Consider the following 23,640-nt stretch of genomic DNA (forward strand, 5'->3'; position numbering starts at 1 on the left):
TAGGCTGTCTCCTCCTGTTTCAAAGGGCAGGGAATTTGCAGAGCCATAAGTGTGATGTTGCCATCCAGTGGGTCTAGAAAGAGGGGTATCAACCCAAAGATTATTCCCATGCCTTAAGACTGCATGGAATTTGCCTTGCTAGGTTTTGTACTTGTTTGTTACCCACCATCCACTTCCTTTTCTACTTCTCCCTTTTGGAATGGGACTATCTATGACATTCCTAACCTGTCATTGTACTTTGGAAGCATAAAACTTGTTTGGTTGTACACATTCACGGTTAGAAAGGAATTTTGCCTCAGGATGAATCATAACTCAAGTCTCAGCCATATCTGATTTTGATGATATTTAGAAGAGACTTTGGATCTCTATAGAGTTGGTGGCTAGAATTAGTTAAGACTTTGGGGGTTATTGAGATGGAGTGAATATATTTTGTACGTGAGAAGGACATGAGTTTTGAGGAGCCAGGAATAGAATGCTGTGGACTGAATTGAGTTCCACTAAAAATTCATGTTGAAGCCCTAACAGACAATATGAATATATTGAAAATAGGGCCTATGAAGAGGTGATAAAAGTTAAAACAAAATTATAAGGTGGGGGCATTAATCTTAAAAGGCTGATATCCTTATACAAAAAAAAAAAATGAAGAGAAATCAGAGATTGCTTTCTCCTCTTTGTGAAGACAGAGAGAAGGTGGCCATCCACAACCCAGAAGAGAATCTGCCAGCATTTGATCTGGAATTTTTGGCCTCTGGAATGATGAGAAATTAAAAGTCTGTTGTTGAAGCCCCCCCCCCACCCACAGTGACACTCTGTTACAGCAGCTCAAGGATACACAGAAAACACTGCTTTAAAAGGGAGTCAAGGGAAGTGGGAAGACCCTGAGCCCTCAAAGAAAGAAGAGTAAATGAAATGGAGGTAGACAGAAACAGTGAGCAACAGATCACTGAAATATTGGCTCTGAGCAGCACATATTCTAAGATTTAAAAAAAAAACTTTTTTAAAGGGATTTTCAGTTTCATTATAATTTCTTTTTCCTATTTTTCATTGGTTCTTCTTAGTTATACATTACAATAGATCCATTTTGATAAAATGATACCAGCAAGGAATATAACTTATTCTAATTAGGACCCCATTCTTGTGGGTGGGCATGATGATGGGATTCACTTAGGGATTTTCATATGTGTACATAGGAAAATTATGTTAGATTTATTCTACTGTCTTTCCTATTCCTATCCCCTTCTGTCCTTTTGTTCCCCTTTGTCTAATCTACTGAACATCTCTTCTTCTCCTCCCCATCTTTATTTTGGTTTATCTTCTACATATCAGTGAAAACATTCAACCTTTGTGTTTTGGGGCTAAGGGATAAAATATTAAAAGACATTGACATCCTTCATTTCATTAACTATACTAGCATAGTATTCTCAACCAAGGGCCATTGTGCCTCCCACTGGACATTTGACAATGTATAGAGACATTTTTGGTTATTATAACAGGAAATGGTAAGTGCTCCTGACATCTAGTGGGTGGAAGTCAGGGAGGTTGCTAAACATCCTCCAATGTAGGAGGTCCCTACCACAGAGAATCTTCTAGCCCCAAAAGTCTATATAGCACTACCTATGAAAATATCTAAAATATGTAGAGAGCATAATGTACAAAGAGGTGCATCATAATTCTATTTACAAGAGCAAGAAAAAGGAAACAAGCCAAATGACTTAAAATAAGAATGTGATCCACAAATTATTTCATGCCAATAATCATTCATTAGTTATTCATTGAACACAGGCTCCATGTAAGGCTCAGATTGGATGCTGTGGGTAGAGCAAAAAGCAAAACATAACCCCTGTTATTATGATGCTTACTTGGGTAATTATTAAAGTATCTTTAATAACATGGGAATATTTTAGTTAAATGGTCAAGGAGAAAGGGTGACTAGAAAATTACTTGATATATGATCACCTTTTGATTCCCTGTTTAAAAAAGAAAAAGATTTGAGAAGACACCCAAATATCACTGTAATTACTATTAGTGGAGTAGATGGGAAATTAAAGGAGACATTTTTTTAAAGAACTTAACCAGAATCCATCATAGCCCCCTTTTCCCATGATCCCTGAGGGCAAGTGGAGCCACCAGTGAATTCTCTCAGTTCTGCTTCTCTCTGCCTAGGAAGTGGGCAAGTCAAGTGGTGAAAACTGTAACAACATGACTCCAAAGCCACCCAGGCCACCTGTTCCTGCAGACGTTCTCTCTGTCTTGGTGTATTGGCCCTGGGGATGCTCTTCCAAGGCCTCAAAGTGTTTCCATCCCTTCAACTTAGGAGATTTCATTTCAAAATCTGGAATTTCTGGGGCTGTAGTGGCTCAGTGGTAGACTGTTTGCCTGGCATGGGTCATGGGTGAGGCCCTGGGCTCGATCCTCAGCACGATAGATAGATAGATAGATAGATAGAAAGAAAGAAAGAAGACCCATTGACAACCAATTATATATATATATATATATATATATATATATATATATATATATATATATATATATATATATATATATAAAATATATAAATAACCTGGAATTTCTTTCTTGAAAATGAGAAGAGCTAGTGCACAGATATTTCAGTTCCCAAAGACAAAATTGGCTAAAGCTGACTAGGGCTGTCCTTTTAAAAGGGTCAGTTGGGCATAGTGGCACACACCTGTAATCCCACAAACTCAGGGAGGTTGAGGCAGGAGGATCACAAATTCAAGGCCAGCCTCAGCAACTGAGTGAAGCCTTAAGCAACTTAATGAGAATATGTCTCAAAATAAAAAGTAAAAGGAGCTAGGGGATATGGCTCAGTGGTTAAGTGACCCTGGGTTAAATCCTTAGTACCAAAAAAAGCAAAAAAGAAAAAAAGAGGAAAAAAAAAAGGGTCAGCTGACTAGCTCAACACAGTCCCCATCAATCCCTGTTATCTCTGTCATCTGGCCATCTGGTTGTAGGCCCAGCCCTCATGGGCATTTTAGTTTGTAATGACCACACCAAGGTGAGGCACAGAGGTGAGAAAATTCTTCCTGAGGAATGGCTCAGCAGACAGATGGTCTGTACAGAGAACTCCTGTCAGGCAAGGCATGCATGAAGCATGGTATAAATGATGCTCACAAGCCTCAGGCATGTAATCTTGGCTAAGGATGAGAGAACTGGAGGACCCCACCCTAGGAAAAGCTCTATGAAAACTGCAAAGTGCTATTCATTTGTTTAAATATTCACAGCAGGAAAGCTATTTGAGATGCTTAGTGCCAAAAGTTAACCTCAAGGAATTCAGCTCTACCAGGGAACAAACAATAACAAATCGCTACTACTTGACAGATTCACCCAATGGGAAGGGCACAAACAGGGCTATGGAAACTGAGAGGAGGAAGCTATTCAACATAAATATAAATCATTTTATGATCTGCAGAACATTAAACCCTTATCCCCACCCTCACCCCCCCATCTCTACTCCAAAGAAATAATGCAATGGCATTTACAACTATTCCACCTTTCTTTCTCCTTTACAAACTCTAACACATCTAGTTTCTAAAGTCAAGGCTTACCTATCCAAGCTTCAGAAAGAGTTTGAAATCATTAACGAATATTCATTACTGTGAGCAAGTTGCACCCTGGCCAGGGACATTTGGATTCACTCAGGAATTCAGGCTTAATTTGCCTGTGATGAAGTATAGGCAGTAGTTTTTATTAAACACTCTTCAGATAATTCAGAATTGAACTTCAGATTGAGAACCATTTGTATAAGTGATGTTCAAAGGTAGATATTCATCTGTCTCCTCAATGTTTAGTGTCTAAATGGAGAGGGAAGTTTCTTGATGAGCAGAGTAAGAACTATGATATTGTGGTATACAAAGAAATACAAATTTGGTCTCTGTCCCCAGATACTGACACAGAACTCCTAATTCCACAAAATTTCCTAGGTGATAGGAGCATCTTTTGTTCTAATAAGGGACTCATGGTGGGCTCCTAGATGAGGGCTGGTCACCAGAAAGACCAAACCATGATTAGAAAATTGAAGTGAAAAGAAGTGCAGGGGCTTTTGTCCTCAAGGAGTTGGGGTGGATGCATTTGCCAACCTACAAGCTGTCTGAACCCCATATTTTGGGATTTTTATGGTAGCTTCATCACATAAGTGGGGGAAGGGTAGTTGAGGTGGTGGACCAGAGAATAGGTAGCAAGCAAAAAGGACCACTCCCATCCCCCATGGACCCAGGAGCCAAATGGGAGCCACCAGTGTGACCAGGGATGCTAAAAGAAAGCAGAAGTTAGAGTAATAGATGGGGTTTTCTCTTAAGAGATTCTTATGACACAGAAAACCCTAGGAACCCATCCCTACCCACCCTTATGCCAGTTTCCTATTGGATAAGAATGACTGTCATTAGAAAACTCCACCAACAGCCCTGGAATGTTCTCACCTTCTCAGTTTTGAGCCAAGCCCTCAGCCACCCTTTGGAATTACAGGTATGCCAGGTGGGAGCAAATGAGGATGATTATATTATTCTTCACAGTAGAAATCTTCAGTATTCCATGTTAACATGATTACACTGGCATTTCAAGCAAGCACCAATAGTGCTTTCTCAATTGAAGCAACCCCTCGCAAAAGAATAATAATAATAATAATTACATAGCTTGAGGTCTCACACATGAATACTGAGGTGCCCTTTAGGTGAACCAAGTGTCACATCCTGAAAGGCCTGACAACATGGCAAATCTTGGTGGGAGAGCTGGGCCATCCAGTAACATGGGAACAATCACAACAAAGAGTGGCCACACATTTAACAAATGATCTGTACAGAATATTCTGGGGAAGAGGAAGCAAGGAGCTAATACTGACTTTCTGTGGAAGCACTAGATTCCCTGTTTTGATGACATATATTCATTCAGTTAGATAATCAGTCACTTTATGTAAAAAACTGCTTTTTCATGTGTTTTTATGTTTGTTCCTTTGGGAGAAATGTATTAGAATCACCTGAGTGGTTTGAGGGTAAGGGGTTTGGGGTTTTTCTTATTTTTTCGAAATTGCTTTGGAAACCTTCCCAAGTGTTTTTCAGAAAGCCCTAAAAAACGAATGAATCAGTTGCCCAGATCAATAATTCTTAAGCCTGCTAGCTAATGGAATCCAGCAGGAATATCTTTCAAAAAAGACACCAGTTAAGAATTATGTATCTGATAAATGTCTAGTATCTAGAATATGTAAAGAAAGTTTAAAACTAAACATCAAAAGGCAACCCAGTTGAAAAATGTGCAAAGCAAATTTTTCATAGAAGACATGCAAATGGCCAGCAAGCACATGAATGGACATTCAACATCATTGGTTATTAGGGAAATGCAAATCAAAACCACTATGAGATATCACTAGGTTGGCTATTTTTTTAAAGCAGGAAAGCAAAAAAATACAGTATAACAAGAGCTGGCAAGGATGTAGAAAAACTGGAACTCTTCTAAATTGCTGATGGGAATGTAAAATGGTGTTGCTGCTCTGGAAACAGTTTGAAGACTCCTCTAAAAGTTAAACAGAATTACCATATGAACCAGCAATTCTACACCTACACATATTAAGGGGAGAAATTAGAAATAGAGACACAAATACTTATACATGCATTTTCATATTAACACTACTCAAAATAGCCCAAAAAAAGTGGAAACATCAATGGATAAAGGGATGAACAAAATATAATCTACCTATACAATAGAATAGTACTCAACCACAAAAGGGACAGAGTATTGACATGCTAAAACATGGTTGAATCTTGAAAACAATACCCTAAATAAAAGAATACAGACACAGAAGACACTGTTCTATGGTTCTATTCATGAGAGATGCCCAGAAGAGGCAATTTCACAGAGACACAAAGGACATTGGTGTATATATACATTTTCTTTATTCATTCATCTATTGAAGGGCACCTAGATTGGTTCTATAGCTTGTATGTTGTGAACTGTGCTGCTAAAAATATTGGTGTGATTACATCTCTATAGTATGCTGATTTTAGATCTTTTGCATATATTCTAAGGAGTGGAACAACTGGGTCACATGCTAGTTCCATTTCTAATTTTCTGGGAAATCTCCATACTGCTTTCCAGAGTGGTTGCACTAATTTTCAGTCCCACCAACAATATATAAGTGTACCTTTTCCTCCACACCCTCGTCAACACGTATTATTTAATAATAATTATTATTAATTATTATTCATTATTGCTATTCTGACTGGAGCAAGGTGAAATATCAATGTAGTTTTGATTTTCATTTATCTAATTGCTAGAGATATTGAACACTTTTTCATATATTTTTTGGCCATTTGCATTTCTTCTGTTTGGTTCTTTTGCTCCTTTATTAATTGGGTTGTTTTTCAATATGGGAAAAATGGCTATCAGAGGCTTCCTGGGCCCTGATGATCAGAATCTTCTGGGACTGAGCAATGAGAGAGAGTGTATGTATGTGTATAAGTACGAATATATAGCTCCTCAAGTTAAATTTACTTGCAGCTAGGGTTAAATAGCACCAGGCTAGTGTGCTAGAGATATATAGAGATACAGATATAGATATATCCTCCAATTAACATAAAAATGGAGCACTTCTGTGGCTAAGACCACAGCATTCTATCTGATGTTATACTCTTATGGGTAAAGAGTATCATATTACTACTCCTTCCTTCTCCCTGAAAAAAAATATGCATTTTAAAATAATATAAATATAGGACTGGGGTTGTGGCTCAGTGGTAGAGCACTTGCCTAGCATGTGTGAGGCACTGGGTTTGATCCTTGGCACCACATGAAAATGAATAGATTAAATGAAGGTATTATGTCCATCTATAACTAAAAATATTTTTTAAACAATATAAGTAGAAATGTAGCATTCAGAAGATACAGGTAATGGTAAAATCACAGCTATGAGGCACTCAAGAGCAACACAATAAGAACATTGAGTGCATTCAAAATCATGCCCCCAGAATAATGGAAAAACCTAAAGACAGTTTAGTCTGCACAAATGAATGTTTCAAATGAACTGGAGTGCTGTTGTCAAGTATCAGTGGACCACTGTATGCTCATTGTAACAACAAATAGGGCAAATATTAATGAATTCAGGAGAACCAGCAAGTACTAAATGAGTAGGTAAAACTTCAGTGGCAGCCATGGCTAGCTCAACAGAACAAAGAATGATCTAACTCAGAGCTGGCTTACCAGTGGTTAGAGATGTCTCTCAGCAGGAAGAATCCAGCCATATGATTTCTGGTGAGCCAATGCTTTAAGTTTGTGATTTTGAGGAGCAAAATCCACCCCAAAATAGGTTTCAACCTATGATGTTCTAATTCTGTTCACTGTGGATCGTTATTACAGGTATTTCAGATATCAGGTATTAACAATATTGATTGAAATGGTGATACTGCTTTATTAAACAATTCTATCAGAGTGGAGTTAGTTATTTTGAGGGATCACTTCATATAATATTCCATAATATTCGTTTGTCCCTTCATTAACAAACTATGATGTAATTGACATATTTCTGTAGGACTTTCTTTCTCTTGTTTCTAAAGAGTTCATCCTCTGGTATTAGCTTTCCAGTAAGTATAAGACCTAACTGTTAAAAGAATCATGACCTAAGGGTCACAATTCTGTTTCACCTTTACTTTTGCAGGAAGTCATGTGAGGAAAAAAAGAGCTTATGAACATCAGTTTCTTCAAAACCCATTAATTAATAGGAAACTATAACTTTAGTGTAGGGCTGCCTCTTTTTAACTAGGGATTGAATCCAGAGATGTTCAATTACTTAGCCACATTCCCAGCCCTTTTTATTTTTTATTTTGAGACAGGGTCTCATTAAATTGTTTAGGGCCTTGCTATGCTGCTGAGGCTTGCTTTGAACTTGTTATCCTCCTGCCTCAGCCTCCCAAGTTGCTGGGAATACAGGTGTATAATTGTGCCTGGCTGCCTTTCTGATGAAGAAAAAACATTTCTTATACTTTCCAGCTTTGCAAACATTGTTGGCCAACCATTTCACAAAACCAACTCCAGTAACTCAGATGCTCGAGGTACCATTATGTCATTGGTTTGCTTCAAGGAAAATTTCCTAATTTTCATTTATTTTAGAAGTTTGGAATATGCCAAATTCCTCTCCCAATGGGGGAGAGGTAAAGCAATTCAACACCAGTAAGACATAAAAAAAATTACAGAAAAGAAAAGAAAAACACCAGGGTGTGCTTCCCCCACCCCCCGTGATGTAATTGGTGAAGATCTCACCATTGAACTGAAAAACTAAGAAATCCAAGTCATCTGTGAGCCACCCATGGGCTTGGAGAGGGTTCTTCCACAAACTAATCTCACAGGTCATGAAGGTGGAAGGAACAGTTTAGTTCTTGTTCCCCGCCACCTGGTTGGGATTAAACCACGTGGTTTTAGAACTCCAAAAATGAGACAAAAGTAGCATTTGTCCCTGAAGTAAAATACTAAGGTGTTATTTTCACTGGTGCAGAAAAGGGATGATATATATACTCCATCCAATGAAAGAATGGCTAATGATCATTCCTAAATAGATTGAAAGTGATATTTTCTCTATTTTACATAATAAGAGAAAATTAGCCCATTTGAAAGAAATTCAGACTTTGGATTCCATCAAATATTTACTGAGCTGGCACTAGCTTGAGAGCTGAGACATTGACAATGACTCAGGAAAAATCAGTCACAGGTTTATGTAAAACTTCACAGCCATCGGTATGCTCAAAGAGCTGGGTGACAAATGGCATAACAAAAAGAATTCTACTAATAATTTTAGAAGCATAATAAATACATGTGTTCATATTTAAATATTGGAAGTAAGAAGTATGTCTAAATCTCCAAGGTAAAGCTGAGCACTGGGAAATTTTAAAACCAGAAGTTTTGGAGCTGGGCATGGTGGCACATGCCTGTAATCCCAAATATTCAGGAGGCTGATGCAGGAAATTTGAGAGTTTGAGGCCAGCCTGGGAAATTTAGAGGAACCCTGTCTGTCTCAAAGAAAAAGAAAAGAAAAATTTCATCTATCAGGAGCTGGGGGTGTAACTCACTGGTAGAGCACTTGCCTAGCATGAGCAGGGGCTTAGGTTCCATCCCCAGAACCAAAAAAAAGAAAAAAAAAGATTGTTGGCTGCTGGTTCTGGCCACTGCAGTGGCACTTAAAATGCAAAAGTTACTCTGTCCTTCTCTTGCAACTGCATGTGAATCCAAGAAGCTATTCTTGGTAATCCTTGACATTTTTGTCAATATGCCATGTACACGGTGACATTTTGGAGGTTTATGATATGGACTGGGAAGGAGGAAAAGATTGGTTTATGGTGTCTCGCTTTTAATACTAAGATTGATAAGATAGCAATCTTGAGTTAACCTGGATCAGGTCCATCTCAGAATGATTTATCTGGAATGCCTTTTGAATCAGTATATCCATAGCAAATAAAATAGCACTGGAGTGATTCTGAAGAAAACTTTTAAGTGTTTTCCTATGGCATGGGGGTGATGTGACAAGCTCTGTAGAGTGGACCACTGTTAACTTGAGCCCTATCATTTTAGATTCTAAACCACTCCAGCTATCATCACTTTTAAAAATAATTTTAAAATATAAGTTTCTAAACATTATTACTTATACCATATGGACATTCTGAAAGCATACATAAATCTACTCTGAAGACTCCATCTCTAAGAACATAGCCTCATTGCTAAAACAAGAACATAATGCATGTATTGCACTGCATTTCTTATTCTATGGAATTCCTTACAGCCCCATCAGCAAAGTTGAGAAACAGTTCAGGAAAAAAAAAAAAAAAACAGCTCCTCTATGCTGATCTAAGCATTACAGCCTTGATATCCACTTTGGCAGAGCCCTTTATTTCCCAAGCTATCAGGAATTCTGAAGAGACCCTCAAGAATTCTTAGGTCAATCATACAGGTGACAAAAACATGGGATCATGGCCTTAAGAAATCATGTCTATGTCTACAAGCATCCTTGCTGCTTCATCATTGGCCTAAGCCATCACTGACTGGCCATGCTGGCAGCCACCTTCTCCTAACCAATCTCCTTGCTTATCTTCTACCCTCCTAGTTCCCTACAGCAGTCAGAGGAATCCCAATATAAAGTCTTCCCAATAGAATGGCTCCCCATCTTGCTCAGAATCACAGTCAGAGTCTGCACGGGCCATTCAAGAGCCACCTCAACCCACTCACTCTCCTACTGGCCTCATCACTCTCAACTCTGCTTCTGTGGTTTTCTGCCTGAAAACATTTGCCTCCAGATAACTCAGATTCCCTCCTCACCCTCCTTCAGGCATCACCTCAAAATATTCCTCAATAGCCAGCTTTTCCCTGTTTCCCAAATGGCCACCTGTACCCCACCATACTCTCTGTCAACCTCACTAGCCAAAGTTTTTTTGCCCTAAAGGTACTGACATATTCATTATTGCTATTTGCTACCACTACACTACCCCATATGAACAAGAACTCTCCAGGAATAGCTCAGTGTTGGACCTTGGAGCAGGTTCTTGATCTCAGAACTATGGTCATTCTTTGTCACAAGAGGCCATCCTGTGCATGGTAGCCCCACCATAGGATGCTTAGCAGCATTCTTGGCTTCTAACCCACTAATGCCCTTAGCACACACTCTTCCCACCCATCACTAAGTTATGACAGCCAAAAATGTCTCCAGATATTGCCAAATGTCTTTAGGGGGCTAAATTATCCCTGGCTAAGGACCACTACTGTTTTAGTGGAATTTGTAAACCTCAGAGTATGTAGATCTTTTACAGCTTCAGGCACATGCTGCTAAAAAAAATACCTAAGCTAATGTTGAAATTAACTCTTTACTGTTAATTTCTTCCACTGCCTCTCTCTAACCTACTTCATCTACTTTCCCATCTCCCACCATGGGCCTATGAGCCTCATGAAAGCAAGTACTTCCTAGGCTGCCCCCACCTCCTTCCCTCTGTACTCTGTGGGTTTCCTTCTAAAACCCACAGGGCACAGATACTTGGGCAAACATCATTTCATTCCAAAAATAAGTTCACCTGTACATTTGTACATCTGAAAGTTGTTGACACAAACAATAAAAAACTGCCTCATACTTATTGTATGAGAGGGCCAAGAAGATGTAGCTGATGATTCTGACTTTCAATCAACTCCTATTCTTACTATCTGTTCAGTAGTGACTACTAGTTATAGAAACATTCATATGATAAGAACTTTTTTAGTCTCTAATATCACTAAGTACTACATCCAAGTTCCAGAACACAATGACATTCACACCCTATAAATCAATAATTTTGTACATATTCAGGGTATTTTCAGATTTATAACCAAGCTAATAAAACAATAATGAAAGTTTATGATATAAAAGTTTTGTTTTATTAACATGGTAAACAAACAATCATGACATCGACCATGGATTAGCAGACTGCCTTCAGAACAAATCCAGCCTGCCTCCAGTCTTTGTAAATAAAGTTTTATTGCAACACAGCTAGCTCATTCATTTATGTTATTATCTATGCCTGCTTCTGCTCTACAAAGCAGAGGTGAGTAGTTTCCACAGAGCTTCTGTGGTATGTAAATAAAAGATATTTACCCTCTGGACCTCCACAGAGTCTGATGGCTCTGCTTTAATCTGTTATCTCTACTTAGTAACATTTAATTTCCATCATCTTTACTTACCCAGCCACAAAATCAAGAGAATGCAAAGAACAGTCACAAGCAGGGAAGCAGGGAAGAACAATAGTTATCATGAACTCTGAGCACTTGTCTTTACACTGGCAAGCCTCCAGTGCCACCCAACTCCAAGGAAAATAAGGAAACAATTCAGAAGCCCAAGTGATATAATGGAGAAAGGAAATTTTGACAGGCTGAAGAGCAAAGACACTGGAGAAGAACAAGATTGAATGACTATGGAATACGAGCATAAAAACAATTAAACTGTTTTTTAACATGTGAGGTATCCCCCAAAAGCTCACATGTGAGAGCAATAAGGTTTGGAGGAGAAATGTTTGGGTTATGGCCTTAACCTAATCAGTGAATCAATCTCTGATGGGATTAACTGAGCGGGGGCTGGAGGCCAGTGGGGTGTGGCTGCAGTGGTTCACTGGGGGCATAGCTATGGGGTATATATTTTGTATCTGGAGAGTGCAGTGTCTCTCTCTCTCTCTCTCTCTCTCTCTCTCTCTCTCTCTCTCTCTCTCTCTCTCTCTCTCTCCCTCCCTCCCCTTTCTGATCATGATGTGAGCTGCTTCCCTCTGCCACACTCTTCCATCATGATGTTTTGCCTCACCTTGAGCCCAGAGGAATGGAGTCTGCCTTCTATGGATGAAGACCTCTGAAACTGTGAGCCCTTAAATAAACTTTTCCTTCTCTACATTTTTTTTGGTTGGATATTTTAGTCACAGCAGTAAAATAGGTGACTAAAACAAACTGTAAGTGCCTATTCTGTACTAGACATTGATGAAGTGCTTTGCCCTATTTACTGAATCCTCAAAACTGGCAAATACTCAGTCCCCATTTTATGGAAAAGGAAACTGAGGTTCAGAGAGCCCAGATAACCTGCCTTGGGACACATGACAAATGGAAAATGGAAAAACAAGAGTCATAATCAATTCTGTTCATGTCTAAAATCATGGATACCCACACCTAGGCAGTCCATGCAGTTAGTGGTACATTCCAGGACATGTCAACCTTGATATTCACCTGTATGAATCCTAACCATCAAAAAAACATTACAAAAAGTATATAATACAATATTAAAGATATTCTTCCAAAAATTTATGAAAGAAAAGAATGTTGATACTTAAAGGCCCAAGGCCTTTATCCACAAAATTCACTTTACCCCAAATGCTGCCAGGTAATCAGATACCACTTCAACTTTACTAAAACAAACAGAAGTATTGGTGAGTCACCTTATAAGCGAAATTGCTCTGAATGAAAAAGTTGCCTTGGTAAAAAACCAACTTATATTTTTAACCTAGTAATGATTACCAGGTTGTTACATGGTATTGTTCTCCCCTTACAGTTGGCAAAACTCCTAGGAAATGTTAACATGTGGCTTCTTGGCAGGTTTCCCTGACAATTGGATGGACATTTTGAGAAGCTTAAAAACCTTTTGCATGGTTAGAGACTGCCAAGTCTAATCTACATAGTCTGGTCTCTCCACCTACAAAGTCAAGGTAACCACTTGAATTTAAAAGTCAGTTCCCTTTAAAAAATTGTTTATAAACAACTTTATTAAGGTATAGTCTGCATACAGTAAGTCTCTCCCATTTCACATGTACAATTCAATGATTTTTTTAGTAAGCTTACTGAAGTTGCAATATATAGGACATTTCCATCACCCCAAGAAAGCCCTCAGGCCCACTTGAAGTCACCACCCCCTCTTATTCCCAGTCCCAGGCATCACAAATCCACTTTCCATTTCCATGGATTTGTTTTTTCTGGACACTTTGTAGAAATCAGATCATAAAATACAACAAAAATGTTGTCTTTACATCTGCTCTTTACACTTAGCATCATGTTTTGAGGGAACTGTATCTAGTGTCTGTACACCACAATTTAAAGGTGAGTTATTTGAGAGGCCAGGAAGAGCTGGGGAAAGCATGGAAGCTTCTTGGGATGAATCTTCTTGATAAACCTGGGCAAGTGATGGTAAATATGGGAGAATGAATTCATTCTGCAATATTTACAGAGTGAGCACTATAGCTGGGCTTGCAGAGATTGGTAATTCTCCCGACATCATATGCAAGCTCCTGTACCTGGCCCCTTTTTTCCAAACACAGAATCCTTACGTCATATTTCTCAAGTTCCATGATTCCAAAATTCTTCAGAATCCCTGCACTCTGTCATGAGGCCTTAAAGCAAAGTTGTGAATGGTATAAAAGATCACCCACAAAAATATTGGGTTTAAGCCAGGCACAGTGGTACATACCTGTAATCTTAGTTTACTCAGGAGACTGAGGCAGAAGGATCACAAGTTCAAGGCCAGCCCAGAAAACTTAGTGAGACCTTGTCTCAAAATACTTATTTAAAAAGACTGGGGATGTAACTCTGTGGTAGAGCACTTACATATCATTTATGAGGCCCTGGTTTCAATTCTCAGTACTGCAAAACAGATAGATAACAGATAGAGATTTTCATAAGGTTGAATCATACAAATAATAATTTAGTTCTAAAAGCAACTGGCTCAGGAAAAAAAAAAACACATTAGTGAAAAACTAGTGAAATCCAAACATCTAGAGTTTGGTTAATAATAACATATCAAGATTAGCTTCCTGGTTTTGACAAATATTCTATGATGACTTGAAATGTTCACAATGGGAAAACTGCCCAATCTTTATAACTTTTCAGTAATTTTAAGAGTAGAGGATCTCACCCCATGGAGGATATTGGGCAGCATTTATTTAATATCATATTTTGTTATTACATTTTAGGGTGGGTTTTACTGGCATCTAGTAGGTTGAAGCCAAGAATGATGCTGAATATCCTACAATGCATGTGACAGTCCTTACCACAACAAAGAATGATCCAGCCCTAAATAGCTCAGTGCTTGAGATTTTACTAAGTCAATCATATAGTATTTATGCCTGCAATTGACTGAGGCAGGAGCACAGGACCTAGACCTGTCCAATGAACTGTGAAGGGAGGTGTGAGATAGATAGGGCTAGAGAAAAGGTCTTTGTCCCCATAGACCTATATGGAAGGAATTCCTGCTAACTGAGTCCTATCTCCGAGTAAACCTGGAGTTGGGCAACCATATTGCTACCACAGAACCAGGAAGGAGCTGGCTGAGAAGCCAAGAGTGGTTGAGTGGAAAGACCAAGTCCTTGATAAGGTAGATGAATGGATAAAATAAGCATTTGGAGAGGTCTGCCCTTAGCAACTTTTCTTATGTGAAAACTATAACAATACCTCCTTATCCTTTAAAGCCAGATGGACTGAAGTTTCTGCTTTTGCCACCAGCAAAAAGTACTCTCACTTATGTGTTTTCTACCCCTTGTGGCCCTGCAGTTTTTATCATTGGCACTGGTATTCTTATTGGGAGTGTAGGCTGCCACTGAGCAGATGTACTAAAACTTATTGAATATTCCTCTAATTTGACCATTTAGAGTGCCATGTGATATTTATGATTAAGTGCTATGATTATAATGCTGCTGAAGTGCAATTATTTTCTCTGTAGTTTTAATGTTTGCACAGCCAGTTTCCATCCTCATTCATTATCACATCAACATTCCTCCTGCCTCCTTTCCACTCTTTCCTGAGCCCCTTCCTCTTTAAAGAAAGAAGATGACTTTCTGGATGGAAATCCCATAGCTCCAGAAAGCAGCCTTTCAAGATGTGTTTGCTCTGCGTTTCTACATATTCTGAGCAAAGGCAGAAGCAATATTCTCATTCCTTCCATGGAAGGAACGCCCAAATGGCTTGGGCATCTTGAGCAGTTGATATCATGTGTAGGTGCATATGCACACACATATGCCTATATATTCAAAAGGTCAGGTTAGCTCCCTGGGTTGCTGCAATAAAGTGTGAACAGATTCATTTTCTTCTGTTTCACTGTATATATATATATATATATATATATATATATATATATATATATATATATATACATACACACACACACACACATACACACACACACATACACACACACACACACTTGAAAGACTATAAATACCTCTTGATTGACAGAATTCAGCAATATACATACTAATATACACTCCCAAAGTTTAATATGCTGATTTGTTTTTTCATATAAACACATTTAATGTCTGTTTTTCATGGAAACACAGAAATCAGGCCTCTGTGTTTTACCCATTATTACATAGTATCTCAGGAACTGTCAATCTGCTTGAAACAAATTCAGCTGCCAAAAATGAAACATTGTAACTGGGGAATATTTCCCCCTTAGAAGGCATTTGACAATCTGGAGGATTGTTTTTTTGTTTTTTTGGTTTTTTGGTTTTTGTTTTTTTTTTTTAATTTTTGTTTTGTTGTTTGTAAGGGGGATTGAACCCAGGGGCACTTTACTTACCACTGAGATACATCTCTAGTCCTTTTTATTTTCTTATTTTGAGACAGGGTGTTGTTAAGTTGTTTAGGGCCTTGCTAAGTTGCTGAGACTGGTCTCAAACTTGTGATGCTCCTGCCTCAACCTCCCAAGTCACAGGGATTACAGGCCTGTGCTACCACACCCAACTGGAGGTATTTTTGATTGTCAAAATTTGTAAAGTCTGGAAGGTTTGCTACTGGAATCTACATCTAGTGAGTAGAGGCCACAGATGCTGCCAAACATCCTATGCTACACAGGACAGCCCACACAACAAAGAATTATACTGTCTCAAATATCAAGAGTACTAAAGTTAAGAAATCTTGGTCCAAAGTAACTTTCATGGTTTGGATAACTTTTAGGACACTACCTATCATCCAGTAACTTGAGGGATTCAACATGTTTCTCTTAGTCTCCAAGTTATTGAGGACATAAAATAATAACAAAAAATGAAAGCTTCCAAGTATGGTTAAAAAGAAGGCTGTCAGATTGGCCCAGTGTGCCTCAGTTCCTCCTAAGGTGGTAGCAAGATTCTTAACATCCCTCCTGATTTCAATGGAATTAGTTCAAGTACTACCTAAATCTTCTGTACTTCCCTGTCTTTTCTAGCCCTAGCTCCTGATCCCTCTGGTTCATTCCCATTACTATCTGAGAAAACCTTCAATTGTCTCCAACCTACCTCTATTCTTTTAAATCCAGCCTACCCACCATGCCATACTTAACTAGTTCATCAGGTATGACTTGGTGCAATATAATTGATGTGAGTCCACAACATGAAACTCCATACTAGAAACAAGGACCTACTAAGGAGAGTGTGAGGAACCAGGAGGAGAAATGGCTTTAAAATACTTAGCACAGTACTTTCATAGGCATGTGATAAATGTCAGCTCTTGAGGCTATTATCAAAGACACTAAGCTGACCAGATGCTTTCATTCTTTCTAGGAAGGATGCTGTGACAAACTGCCACAAACCAAGGGGTTTCAAACAACACAAATTTATTATATTACAGTTCTGGAGATCAGAAATCCAATATCAGTTTCACTTGGCTAAAGTCAAAGTATCAGCAGGGCTACCTCGCATCTGCAGACTAAAGGGGAGAATTAATTCATTTGCCTTTTCCAGCGTTTAGAGGATGCCTGCATTCCTTGACTCATGACCATGTGACTCCAACCTCTGCTTCTATTGTCACCTCTCAATCTCTGACTCTGACCCTCACCCTCCTTCTTCCCTCCACCAAGACCCCCTGTGATGATATTGGCACTGAACCTGCACATATAGTTCAGATTATCTCCATAACTCAGTATCCTTAACTTAATCACATTTGCAAAGGCTGTTTTGCCATGGAAGGTAATTTATTAACAGCTTTTGGAGATTAAGACATTGACATCTTTAAGGAGTCATCATACCACAGGGGGGATTAAATATCAATCAGCAAAAAAGATAAAAATAACCAGTGTGTCTAGCACGATGCAAGGGGCACACAGTTACCTAACTAGGGGAGGGTAAAGTACATATTGACTCCAGGGCTCAACTCTGGAGGCATACAGATGTTGCCCCTCATTAGCATGGGAATGAGATCACAAAGTTAAGTTTCATCATGTATCCACCTATACCTCACATAGCCATTATGGGTTTTTGATGAAAACATCCATGCAAATGCCTAAAGTGTTTAGCACACAATTAGCACTCAACAGGTATCCACCATATTCAGAAAGCCAGAGGCTGGGGTGTAGCGCAATGGTAGAGCACTTTTATAGCATGCACACAGCCCTGGGTTCAATCCCCAGAAACACAATAGATAAACAAATAAATAAATAAGATGCACAGAGCCAAGGGATCCCAGCAGAGAAAAATCCATGGGTGGGGACCACTCACTACTAAAGTCCCAGCCCTGGAAGAAGGCCCAAGACCAAGAGGCTATGCAACAAACCATTGTTGAATGAATGAACAAGCAGATGATCAGAGGTAGAATGCTTGAAAATGGGTGGGGATTGGGTAGTTGGGTAGTATAGTAGAAGGAGCACTGGATGGGGATCAGAAGACCCCCAGCTCAAATCCTTGCCCTTCTAACTTCAAACGGAACACAACACTTGGCTACGCTCTCAAGTGCAAAAAGAAGAGCTTGAACAAAATGTTCCTAGCTTTTCCGGCCCCAAAGCTGTGGGAGTTTAAACTATGCATGGTCTGGCTAGAGTCTTCTGTCCCTCACATGAAAACTTGGTCAGTTTTCACATGAAAATTCAGGGAATCAACTCAATTATTCTGAACACACCCAGCACTGCCTCAACTCCAGCATTTTTTCTTATTTTCCCCTTATCTTGCCTGGCACTATAAAGGGACAAGAAGCTCTCACCCCAGGAGACCAATGGACAGGAATAAATGCCACCCAAGCACAAGTGAGCTCTCCCTCCTTTTCTGGGAAGAGATTACCAAGTGAGGAATTTAATTAATCTTGGGATGCCCTGTGATCATTAGTCTCTTCATTTTTATGTCTATCTACCAACCAACTTCATCTCCACAACATCCCAGAACAAAGGAAGTTAAGACTCTCCATAAATATTTATTCACTTTATTAAATTTAAATGGGGTAACTGAGCTCAGTAGAATTTAATTTTACTTTTATTCCATCAGATTAATTTTATTAAATTTATTGGAAAGGCAGCCAACACTATCAAAAGAACCTGGGCTAAAAGTCTAAAAGGCCACCTCAGACTTAACAGGTGACCTTGAACATGTCACTTGACACATGGGCTCCTGAAGTAGAACCTACCATAAAAAGTGATAAGACAACATTTTAATTTCCCAAATCAGAATCAAAGCAAAGAGAAGGAAACTAAGAGATTTTCAAACATCCGTGGGTTATATTTAGAAATTAATGACTTTTCCAGTTACTTGTCTTGGTGGTGGGGGGGGGGGGGTGTAAGAATGATATTAGACCAAAAAGTGATGGTTGACAATCTAAATGGAAGAAAGAGAAGATTCTTCCAGGGTTGATCCCTGCTGGCCTTAAAAGCCAGACATTCACTCATGTTCATGCAAACACTATGATGAAAAATGGAGGGCTGGGGATGTGGCTCAAGCGGTAGCGCACTCGCCTGGCATGCGTGCGGCCCGGGTTCGATCCTCAGCACCACATACAAACAAAGATGTTGTGTCCGCCGAAAAACTAAAATATAAATAAAATTCTCTCTCTCTCTCTCTCTCTCTCTCTCTCTCTCTCTCTCTCTCTCTCTCTCAAAAAAAAAAAAAAAAGAAAAATGGAGAAATTATTAGTTGTTTATTAGAAAGCTCAACCTGGACAATATGTAGAATCCAGAAATAGACTCTATAGGGGTAAATATAGACAAGTTCCTATTAATTAATTCTAAATAAAGATTTCAAGAACTAACAATGTTATCTGGCTCTGTTATATGGGGCTCCAGCCTGGCAAATTCTGGAGCCTTGTACTGTTTTTCTCCTTAGAGCAAAAGACTGAAGATGAATACTCTCGTACCTTAGGCATATAATAAATTTTGTGTGTTCTTTTTCCTGTTTTTTTTTTAAAGCAAAAGCCTGTTCAGAGGACTTTTAATATATCACAAAATGCTTCCATGAGATACAGGCCAAATCCTGTGCAATGAACAAATGGTTCCCCCAAAAAAAGCTCATGCCATGATATAATTTTGGTCTTCCACCACATCTTAATTATTTACACTCTGCTTTGATCTCAAATGTGACTTCTCCTACCATTCTTAAGATGCCCAGAGCTGGCATTTCCAGTATTGTACAACTCCAGCTGAGCTACAGGAAGCAAAACATTCAGTCTCAACAACTCAGGTCCTTCTACAGAATAATATCAAAAGAAACCTGCAGGAAGCATATATATACACACAACTATTAAAGGGACTGAATTTTTACAAAGGTACAAAACTTTTCTTCCCATATTTTCTGCCAGATGGTAAATACCTTTTAATAAGGTGATCATTGTACTGAGTTAACATATGCCAAATATATGTGTGTCACTAATGTAAACCACCTAAGACTTATGCAAAGAAAATGTCAGCCATAGAAATAGTGAATTAACTTTGTAACAAAAATTTTGGAGACAATTCGCAGTAAACTCACTATAAAAATTATATTCATAATATTGGTCTATAAAATAATAAATTTAAACCTAAGATTAATAATAAAATAAAAAAATCTGTTTATAAAATACTGAGACTTTGATACACTTGTAGTCACATCTGAAAAGATGTTTCCTTAGGCTTGCATTCTCTTTGTTGTAATTTAAAAATATAGAGCTATGATAATTCACCAATATTCCAAGGTGGCAACATCAAATGTTGTTAAACAGAACACTGAATGAAATTACTATAATACTCTAGAAGGAATTGCATTTACATCTCTTGGCCCTTAGTTTTGCTAACAGCAGCATATTTCATGCTATTATAGGTTTTACTAAATTATATATGAAATAAATGTTTAAAGTCAACAATTTTCACCTAACTTACTGCATTCATTTACTTCTCCATAATTTCATTTTCTTTAGAAACCTTTTATTTATTTGTCGCTCTCCTTTCAACTTTCCATTTGGAAACTGGTAAAAGTTCTCATTTCTTGAACACCATTTTCCAGGCATGTGAAGTAAACACAACACAAAAAGAGTTTTAACTGTCAGATGCACATGGAGAAAACATTGCATTCTGACATACAGTCCCATCCATATAATAAAAGTTAATTACAACTTTAAAGGATTACCAGTCACCTATAAAAATCGACAACGTTGTGTTTTGAAAGAGGAAGAAGAATGACTATTACACCCTTCAGCACACTCTACGGAGATGTTTGTGGCTTGCTGAACATTCCATACATATTTCGGGCAAGGTATTATGGGAGCTGAAGTTCAAGCTGTCCCGGCTGAATTTTCACTCACTATAAAAACAATGTCTCATAAAAGTATACGTATGTTTTTACTTTACCAAAAAAAAAAAAAAGTAGAATATCCACTTTAGTTCACTCAATCAACACTTAGCATTAGAAACAGGACTTTTAAAGAACCTACAAAATAAGTGATGTCTGAAAAGGGTAAAAAATGTTATTCAGTAACAAACAGACTTCTGAAAAAAAAGGAACATAGGAGATGTGTATGAAATATATAGAAACAAATATCCTACAAGCTGGTCTGCATACCTATGTTACAGGTTACATCACTGAAACAAAAATTCTTACATTTATATCTTTCATCATGAGTCCCAATTCCAGTACAACCACAACTGTTTTATATTACCCTCATAAAATGAGCCTTAGCCTTTTCTAAGCAAAACACTATTTTTAACTGGTTCATTTTCCAGTTGTTTGGGCTTTTAACAGACATAAGTACAAAAGGGCACCACATTCCAAGCAGTTCTACCAATTCCTGAACCATCTAAGGTTTGATCAAACAGATGTGGTTCTAACATTTGGTTGAAATTATAATATGATGTCACCTGATTTTCAAAATAATCAAGCATCCTTTTAACCCACAAAATTGTGCCAGGATTTATGTAAGTTTCTGAGTCTAGAAGTCTGCAATGTTCAGAGAGAATATTGGGGAACCTCCATCCTTTTGTTTTGTTGTTCTCCATCTGAACCCAGAGAAATCTTCAAACAAGTCAGCAGCTTCCCTCCTTACAAGTTTATTTTCAAACGCCAGTGCCATGCAGGCTGCCTTTCCTGTGTAGGTGGGAGGAAGCAGGCACAATGTCACCACACTGGGCCTTTTCAGTCTTGAAATCACTAGGAAGCCTGCAGTATTTCCTTTTTGGCACTCACGCCAGGGTGGAGAGAAGTTGCTCTAGAGAGGACAAGATATCAGATAACCAGTGGAAACACTTGGTTTCAACCACAAAAAATACATCTCTCCAAAAGCATATGAACCATTGGAATCAAACAAAAGTCAAGGAAAATCTTCATTACATGAAATTAATTAAATAAAATCTGGTAGTGCTTTTAGAAGAATCTGTTTTTACTTGATCATTTATTTACATGAATAATAAGACAATTTTGTGCCCTATGCATATCTTGCACAAAAAGGAAACTTAAACTCATGTTTTTCACTTATTCCAAAAGCATATGGGACTAATCATATTCCATTTGGGCTGCAGTACACAAGGCTATTTCAAACAGAAGTTAACTCACTTGATTTTTAAGGCGCTAGAGAAACCAACAGTTAGGGAACAATTTCTCCCAACTCCAAAAGGATTGGGAATCCCTGAAGTGCCCGTCTGGCATCAGGCTTTGGATGGAAACCAGGCTGAGCCCGCCAGGCAAGGAACCCACACCCCGAAGCTGGGGCGCACGTTTGTGATACAAGGTGACAGCTCATCTTGCCTGAGCCCGTGCGATGGGCCGAAGAGGCCCGGGAAAGGGATGGGCGAGGCTACCACAGAAAGAGGAAAAGAGGGCCATCCGTCAGCCCCGGGAGAGGAAATTCCAGGGGCCCAACTCCCAGGCCCCGGACAGCGGGTGACGTGAGGGAACCGAATCAGTGTCCGCTCCGCGACACGGGGCCGGCGGGGAGGAGACCGGGACTCTGCGCTCCAGAGACTCAAGGCCCTGAGAGCGGACACCTACATCCTCGTCCAGAGCCCTGGGATAGGGGTACTGGGGAGATGGATATTCGCCCCAACCCTGGGACGTACAAACTTCGCCCAAACCCAAAGGCCTCCTGGCGTTTTCGGTCTTCTCCCTGGGCCTAAGGGATTGTAACGCCGTGATCATAGCTGGACTGCAGGGCTCCGGTCCATTATCAGCCCTGAGAGTGAAGGCACCCACATCATAGCACCCATGCTGGCCTTGTAGCCACGGGACAGGGGTACCCTGCTCTTTGCTCCCGCCAGCGGGCTCTCGGTGGCCCTGCACTGAGCTAGGCATGTTGCCAGTGCATCCCCCCGGCAGCACCGGCCAGTGGCCCCCCAGGCTAAGGTCCCGCAGCCCCCTTACCGGTCGCGAGGGTCGATCCACGACGTCTGGCGCGTGTTGTGGTCGATGTAGAAGACACGACCGTCGTAGTCGCGAGCCTCCTCCCAGCCGGCGGGCAGTGGCAGCTCGGCGCTCTCTCGGGCACGCGTCGGCTGCGGCGCGGCGGGCACCGTAGGTGCGGGGACTGCGGCCGGGGGTGCCGACGGTGGCGGCTCACGCTGGGACTGCGTGGACGCCGGCGGCTCCCGCGGGGCCTCCCGCGACTGTCCTCGCCGTCGCCGCCGGCCGCCACTTAGCCACGGCATGACGGCCCTGGCCCCGCCGCCGCCCGGCCGCCCCGCGCGTGCCGCTTCCTCCGCCAGCACTACTGCCCCGCGCCCGGGTCGCGGGGGCGGCCGCGGGGAGCCGCCCGCCGCACCCGGCGCATCCTCCGCCGGGCGCCCGCGCACCGGCGCCCAACCAGCTTCGTGCGCCGCTGCCTGCGCCGCCCGCTCCGCCCCGGTTGCCCGGGTCGCTGCCTCGCGTGAAGTCACAGTCCCAGAGCTGGAGCTGCAGCCACCGCTGTCGGCGGCCCCTCTGCTCCTGCGGCCCGTCCGGCCATCTTCGTTCCTCGGTGCAGCCGGTCTGAGGGGCGGGGCGC

The 23,640-nt window shown here is 40.2% G+C and overlaps 1 protein-coding gene across 1 annotated transcript in view; it reads right to left on the minus strand.

The window, feature by feature from the left end:
- Positions 1 to 23,320, minus strand: part of Wwc3 (WWC family member 3) — a 113,454-nt gene extending 90,134 nt beyond the window's left edge. Inside the window, exon 1 of the mRNA XM_046424287.1 lies at positions 23,022 to 23,320. Coding sequence (XP_046280243.1) covers positions 23,022 to 23,305 — 284 coding nt within the window. The 5' untranslated portion in view covers positions 23,306 to 23,320. The remainder of the gene's footprint in view (positions 1 to 23,021) is intronic.
- Between the last annotated feature and the right edge of the window lie 320 nt (positions 23,321 to 23,640).

This window comes from Marmota monax, unplaced genomic scaffold (genome assembly GCF_021218885.2).
Source record: "Marmota monax isolate L192 unplaced genomic scaffold, Marmota_monax_Labrador192_F-V1.1 WCK01_AAM20220418_F8-fsc00089, whole genome shotgun sequence".
Classification (NCBI taxonomy): domain Eukaryota; kingdom Metazoa; phylum Chordata; class Mammalia; order Rodentia; family Sciuridae; genus Marmota; species Marmota monax.